Source organism: Pundamilia nyererei, unplaced genomic scaffold (assembly GCF_000239375.1).
Source record: "Pundamilia nyererei isolate P.nyererei 1_Seehausen unplaced genomic scaffold, PunNye1.0 scaffold00018, whole genome shotgun sequence".
Classification (NCBI taxonomy): domain Eukaryota; kingdom Metazoa; phylum Chordata; class Actinopteri; order Cichliformes; family Cichlidae; genus Pundamilia; species Pundamilia nyererei.
In genome coordinates, this window is record NW_005187419.1 from 3,016,834 (window position 1) to 3,024,891 (window position 8,058).

General features: G+C 39.6%; 1 protein-coding gene across 1 annotated transcript in view; it reads right to left on the reverse strand.

The window, feature by feature from the left end:
- LOC102200908 (alpha-2,8-sialyltransferase 8F-like) overlaps positions 1-2,135 on the reverse strand; it is a 9,656-nt gene extending 7,521 nt beyond the window's left edge. The window contains exon 1 of the mRNA XM_005726146.1: positions 1,365-2,135. Within this exon, the coding sequence (XP_005726203.1) occupies positions 1,365-1,465 (101 nt within the window). The 5' untranslated portion in view covers positions 1,466-2,135. The remainder of the gene's footprint in view (positions 1-1,364) is intronic.
- Positions 2,136-8,058: the final 5,923 nt, after the last annotated feature.

Below are 8,058 nucleotides of genomic sequence, written 5' to 3' on the forward strand. Positions count from 1 at the left end.
TTTCATATGGCTCGATAGGGAATGGTGTGCTATGGGAAAGGGCCTGAAAAAAGGTCCCAACCCAGGCCACTTTGAAGGTCCACCGCTCGGCCATACCTTGTCATAGAAACATCATTTAAACTTCTACAGGTCACAAGACTTTGGACTTTTATTGACCAAATCCATGTTGTGAGTCTGGAGAATAATTTGAAAAAAAGGTCTTTCTCTTCCTTTCCCACCCAAACCGTTTGCCCTACATGTATAATTTATACATCAAAACATAGCTATCGTTGTCTACTTTCATCCAGTGTCTTCCTCACTGAGATCATATTTACGGTTTTCACACAAATGCCATCAAAGCGCAGCCTCCTCCCTCTCTGTCCCCATAGACGGCCATTCTAAACCTACTCTCAATTTTCGGTTCAAATTTAACATCAGAGCGTGTCTTTACACTGTCACCACGTCAGTATAATACACTCTACAGGCATGGAAATTTATTATGTTGTAGTCTGGAAGTTCCTACCACTCACAGTGAAAGAATCTTTGTGATCGGACCTACAGGTTTCTCTTGGGAACAATTTGCTTCAGAGTTTAATTCCTGTTTGCCGTTCTCTGTGTTTGACCCCAAATGCAGTGTGTGTGTGTCCCAACGCCTCCTGCCACTCACACGAGTTACTATAGCAACCAGCCTTAACAGCTATGAACTGATGACTGTTTAAAACTCAACAGTTTTTTCCTTCAACCACATAGATCCTGTCTTCTGACAACTACCTTTGTTAATATGAGGTCAAAACATACTCTGACGAGTAAAATTAAGTGCAAAACCGTCCTACCATTGTGAATGTAACCTACAAGCATACTTTAACAGCTACAATTAAGTGGCTAATCGTCCTACCTTTATGAATATGAGCTAGAAGCATACTTTAACAGCAAAAATTAAGTGGCAGATCACCCTACATTTGTTAATAAGCGCTAGAAACACACTCTGACGGGTACAATTAAGTTCCAAGCCATGCTACTTTTGTGAATGTGACCTACAAGCATACTTAAACCGGTAAAATGAAGTGGCAAACCGTCCTGGCTTTATGGATATGAGCTACAAGCATACTCTGATGGCCAAAAGTGGCAAACCGTCAAACCTACTTACATTTATGCTGGAATTACTCTGTGACAGCAGAAATGTGCATAAACTACTTACGGTAGGACGTTTTGCCAAAGTAGGATGGTTTATCAGAACACCGGCATAGGCACAATTAAAGTTTCTTCAGAAATGTTCGCTTTCTAGTTTCACATTGTTGTTGCTACTTTTATAAGGTGAGCACAATCGTTCTTCCACAGCCTCTTTAGTTTTTGCTCTCTAGGCACAAATGTAGTTATGCACTCACTTGCCGTCCGACTTGTACCAGATGAGAGTGGTCATCAGGCTCCCCAGACAGACGAGAGTGATCATGAGAGACAAGAAAGACTTCGAGAGCTGTCCCCTCATACCTCTCCCCTCCTGTTAGTCTTTCCCTTTAGAGGCCCACCTTTTTGTCTGTCTCTCTCCCTCCTTGTCCTGCTTTTACCTTGCGCAACACGCGCTTGTTTTATCTACCCTGTCCCGTTGCCTATGTTCTCATATTTCCAAACTCGGTTTGCACTGCCACGAAGTACTTCACAAGCACACACGCCGGCTCAGTGAAGGCTGTTAATCTTTTTCCTCATGCCTGTCTGCTGTTTTACGCACTCATCACTCCCGCCTCCCTCGCTCACTCTCTTCCTGTCTCATTTGCCTCTTTGGTTCAAATCCCTCCTCGATAAATTAAGCACCAGAAATTCAGTCATTTCTCTCTGTCTAGTATGATTTCTTTTCCGCCAGACTGGTCGAGACAAGTTTGAGCCCCTGTGCGCACTTCTGTTACTCTGTTTCCTCTCGTTACACTTTGGTGGCAGTCAGCCGAGATGAAACCGATAGAACGTTCCTCCACATCCCTCTTAAATTCTCGCCACTTCTGCTTTGCTCGTCCGTTTCTTTGTGTTGTCGCGCACCTTTTTTGTCATTTGCTCACACGAGGAAAGTCCGCCATTTCTTCTCAACTACAGCTCTGTTTTAGCCCCATTCTCTCGGGCTTCTGTGTGTACTTTCCCCTCCCTCTGCCCACATTGGCTAAACCCCTCTCCCCTCCGCACTAAAAGCACGTAGTAACATGAGTGCCCTGTACTGAATTAGCTCACAGTTGTCTCTTGACTCGACTGGTTCGTGTGTTGGTGAGTGTGTGTGTGATAAGAAAAACGTTCAAAATCAACGAGAGTCAGAGGAGGCAGGAGCCTATGATCGCCCCCTCAATCAGAGGGGCTCTTAAAACCTACCAAACTCTTATTAACGCACACAAAAGCTTCTTTGATTCGCGTGTGAAACTTTGCAAGCTTACAGCTGGTCTTTCTCTATGTAACTAACAGCTGGAAAAAATGAGAGAAAGCGGAAGCCATAATTTCTAACTTTTTTCTATGTTGCCAATTGTGTGGTGGAAGTGGAATTAAATTCTTGGAGTAAATCATAATGAGGATTATGTTAAACTAGTTACATTTATGGGAATTTTTTTTCACAATGAATAACCATAAACAGATGGTTACTCCCACACTAATTCCAGTTGTCAGTGGTAAATTCCTTTCTCTCTCTCTCTCTCTCTTTCTTTGCAATAAAGGCATAATTCCTACATGCTATGGGATACCAGTTGTATATCACAGCAACTTCACTTTAAGTTTTTTAAGTTCTTTGGAGTTTTGCATCCATGTTTATTATAAGGCGTTTTCTGTTTGGTTTCAGCTGCAGCTCATAGGAGATGATGTCATTTCCACTCAAACACCCCATTAGCTATTTAAGCACATTAAACATTCATAATGTTTCAACAGAGGAGTTTTCCTCAGCCTTATGCAGTCCTGTGCGTGTAAGAAGCCTCAAGTCTCTCTAATGATGGAGGATTGTGTTGTTAACTTTTTATTGTACACCTGTCATGAGTAGTAATGAACAGGGTTGTAGCTGTGAATGTCTATATGTTCCCAAAGCTGCTCTGTTGGATTAAAATCTGATCATTTTGGAGGCCATTTGAGTACAGTGAACTCATTGTCATGTTCGAGAAACCATTCGTGAAACGGCATGTTATCCTACTGAACATATTAGCAGATAATGTACACTGGAACATGGTTAGCACAAACAGGGTGGGGATTTGAGACTTTGCTCAGTTGGAACTAAAGGAGCCAAAGTGTGCCAAGAAAATATCCCTCACATTGATACACCCCGACAGCAGCAGTCTGAACTGTTATCGTTGATACAAGACGGGATGAATCCATGTTTTCATGTTGTTTACACAAATTCTGACTCTACCATCTTAATGTCACAGTAGAGATCAAGATTTTTCCAATCTTCTTGTCCAATTTTGCTGTTCCTATGTGAATAGTAGCTGCAGTTTTACATTCTTTGGCCATGATTATACTCAGCTGCAGACACTGACGCAAACAGCTGGAGGCTCCAAGCCTGAGTAGTCAATGGCGATGTCAGCGTCAACCTCAATTTTATTTCTCTAGGACATTTCATTGTATGAAGACATAAAGATAAAAGCATGAAAATCAGGTCTACAATGGCTTAAGGCAATAAAATAACAACAAAATAAAACTTTACACAGATAAAATACAATTTAGTGTTCACATACACGCACAGATACACACAATTTTTGACAGTAGCCCCAACGTGTGAGAATAAAAAGTGTTTGAATATGTTTTTTTTAATGTAGATAAAGTTCTAAGTCAGTGGGCAGATTGTTTTTAAGAAACAGTAACTGAAAGCACCCTGAGAAGAGTTTTGCACCTGATGACCTGAGGGTCCAACTGGGTTATAAACACTAAACAGTCAGAGATGCACTCTGAGAGCAAACCACTGAGTTCTTTATGAACTAATACAGCTCTTCCTGTTGTATTTCTTTGAATTCCACTGCCTGAGGCGAATGCATAGTTCATGCATGGTTCATGGTGCTGTTTTTTTTTTTTTGCTTTAAAGAACAGTAACTAATAACATGAGTGCATCATCTTATCTTTTTAATGATTGTTTGAATTTTTGTTTTTTATTTACACTACAGGGCTTAATAAAACTAAATAACTCTTCAAGTCATTCAGCTTTATGAGATTCATGATTCCTTTGATTTCTTTATTCTAAGAATGAGTTTGATTTCTTGTGACTAAAATGTTGTTTCCCAGTCATGTTTTCACAGTTATTGTAGAAAGATGACCCTAGTATTCCAGTTTTGTTTCCTGTCAGGTTTTATGGCATTTGAGATGCCTGATAAATACTCTGCAATTCTGAACTTTTAGTTCAGAATTGCTGTTTTTCAACTCCTACTTAGAGTTTATTTGTGTTTAACTTCTTTAGTCTGTCTTGTCTTCCTATGGTTATACTTAGGGGTGTGAGTGTGTGTAAAAATGATAAGGCATGCGTCACTGGGTGAATGAGACTTGATTTTTATTTAGTTTAGTTCTTTTTTTTTTGTCGTGCATTTGGTTCTTCCTGCACACCCTCCAAACCCATGATTGGGAAGTAAAAGCAACATTTAACCCAATTTGTACATCAAATACACAGTGATTTCTTCACTGATAGACAGATCATGTGACTCCGGACTCCAGTAAGCAGCTGTAATGTGTTTGTCACAGTATGTAAAACTTCCAAGTGTCAAGTGTTTTGCAGATAGCTAAAGTCCTGGAAAGATAATGTGCATTTACACTTGGCATACATCATGAGGCACTAGCAGAAACATAGGTAAAATGTTGTTGTTGTTTTCCATTTGCATGGAATTACCACAATAAGGACTATGCCACGACTAGAAAAGGGGAAGCCAGTGTCACTAGTGTATCATAGGGCAGTCAGACAAACACTTTGCTGCAGTTGCTGTCTGATTATTCAATAACCCAGACGTCTGGTTTTCCATCATTACAGGCTGCCCTGCTGCCTCCCACAGCGGTCATTAGCTTGTTACAGACAATGCCAATTCCATCCAAAGACTCCATTAGCAATTTAACCACATTAAAGGCAAAGAAGTAACTTTTCATAATGACATTCATAATCTTGTAAAACAACAGAGTTCCTCACCATCGTGTAACCCTGTGCCTGTGTGAAGCCCTCAGGCTCTCTAATGACATAAGATCGTGTTATTAACTTTTAATTATACATATGTCAGGAGTAGAAGGAGAAATTGGCAAATAAATAAATAAAAATAAAAAAGTTCTGTGCAATTTTTTCACGTCTAAATTGGCTTACACAGGATCAGCTGTGAAGGTCTGTATGTTCTTAAAAATTGGTAAACACAGTTAAAATGTGCATGTGAGAGGACAAAAGCAAATTTATTACAGTTTATTGCAGCAGGGAGGGTGACAGTGGATGAGCGATGGGTTGGAGGAAACAAAGGATGGAAGGTGTGCAAAGTACTTCCTCCATAAAGTCATGCTATATGCAAATGTAACAAGACAGAGATTCTTTGTTGTGCAACAAGTCACCTTTTAATAACAAATAACTTGCTGGTTATCTGATTCCTCTGTAAAACTGTCATTAATGGTGTAATAAAAGACCAAATGTAAGCCTGTTCCTCCATGTCTATACAAGGTGGGACTTTTGCTGAAAGTACACTGAGCTTCCTTTCAGGCTTTTAAGGTCAAGAGGCCGCATGCTGCAAACATCACCAATCTGCATGTTTCCTGCCAGCTTGCATGTTATTCTTTGCAGTGCATTCTCCTTCACGATGCTTTAATAGACAGCAGAATTCATGGCTCCATTTAACACAGCAAGTCTGTCAGGTCCCAAGGCATATAAACAGCCCCAGACCATCACACCTCCACCACCATATTTTACTGTTGCTATGATGTTCCTTTTCTGAAATGCTGTGTTACTTTTACACCAGGCCTCAAACTTTCCAAAGAGTTCAGCTATTTTCTCATCAGTTCACAAAATATTTTCCCAAAAGTTTCGAGTTTCAAATGTGAGATGAGCCTTTGTTCTTTTTGGTCAGCAGTGGTTTTCTCCTTGAAATCTCCCATGGATGCCATTTTTGCTCAGTCTGTTTCTTATTGTTGTATCACGAACTCTGACCTTAACTGAGACAAGTGAAGCCTGCGGTTCTTTAATGTTGTTCTGGGTTCTTTTATGTCCTCCTGGATGAGTTGTCAATGTGTTCTTGAAGTAAGTTTAGTAGGCTGATCACTCCTGGGAATGTTCACCACTGTTCCAAGTTTTCTCCACTGTGGTTCACTGGAGCCTTAGAAATAACTTTGTAACTCTTTCCAGGCTGATAAATGTCAGTGACTTTGTTTCTCGGGTGTTTCTTTAGATCATGACGTAATGTGTTGCTTTTTAAACTCTTTTGGCCTGGTTCACTTTGTATTTACTCAGGCTATCTTTGTCTAATATTTACAATTTGTTTAATGATCTGAAACATGTAAATGTGACAAATATCCGAAACTCTAGGAAATCAGGAAGGGGGCAAACACTTTTTCACACCACTGTATACATCAAATGGGGACACAATATATTTCCAGAGTTTCAGAAACGCAACCAAAACACCAAAATAAACAAAACAAAGAAATAATCTTTATGTCCAAGCAAATTAATCATCATCAAAATTAATCATCTTACTTATCAACAATTACACGACATGCATGAAATATTACTTATCTTATCAACACAAGGAGAAGTCCCAGTGATTCTGGTGTTGGTGGTGGTGATAAGCGTGCAGTAGTAGTAGCCAAATTAGTTGTTAGATATTCTGGTTCCAGCTTCTTGTATGTAAAGATTTTTCCATCTTTGTTATAAGCAGTATTTACGTGGGTTGTTGTTTACAAATTCAGGCCATTCTTGCTTATTGTTACTTTTTCTTTTTACTTAATTTTATTCTATTTATTGAAGACATAAACTGTTAAAAGAATTTTTATTTTAGTTAAATCATTAAAGTATAATCAAGTAGAAACAAGTATGCCTTATAATCAAGTGTTTATATATTTTCACACGGTAAAGCTTACTGTTGAAAAGAACACAATGTATTCCTTGCTTAAGTGTGTGGGATGTTTGACAAAGACAGGATATACATGCATTCTTTACTTCAGTGTCTGCGATGTCAGATAAGCATGAATACTGCTGTGTCGTTGTTTTTCAGTTTGTGTGCAGAAGTTAGATAGCTAAGACAATGCCTGAGCTCTCCCCTCTTCAGTTGAAAGAGGAAGTACTATGTAACCCATTTTGCCTTATAAATAAAGCGAGTAAACGGTGCTCGGTGTGTTAGTCTGCTCAGAGACTCTCACCCGTGCGCACGTCTTTGAAACTCTGAGTCGGTCTGCCAGCTGTCCAACGCCCAGGACCACGACATTCATAATTGATTTAGGTTTGGAACAACTAAACCTTATTTATTATTTTGATTGTGCTTTTTTCTCCCTAATTGGTTCCATCTGCTGAGGCTTGGCTCAAAACTTTCTCTTGGATGTCATTATGGCCTTTGGGACTTCTTGGTCACTTTATGGAATATTTGGTGAATTTTCTCAAGCTGCAATCCTTTAAATTTAAATTGTCAACTTCCACGGCTGACTATCGATGGGAGTGTTGCAGAAGACATGGGCCTTAGGGAGGGGATATTGGGGTCGTGTGGTTTGGAACAGCTGATCCTTGTGCATTCCAAAGCTGTTTAGTGGTTGGTATTTTTATGCCTCAGTGATCTATTGCCTCCCTGTACAGCTCAGAAAAATCACAACCAAAACACAAAATAGTCAAATATCAACAGGCAAGCACATCTTGAAAAGGAACAAACAAACACAGATTCCGAGAAACAGTAGTTCACTGTGAAACGCAGTGCACCTGCAGATGCTGTTCCTTTAACTGTGGTTAAAAGTTGCAAGAGTGAAACATCTCTGGCAGGTGGTTCAAATCAAACTTTTGAGAAATCCCATGCTGCAACCACTAGATGGCAACAAACCTTGAAAATTAACAAAGTTTATTTGCCCATTTATGGATCAAAATTATGTACACATTTGACAGGTTCATTGAGAACACATGGAAAATCCATCAGTTTGAGC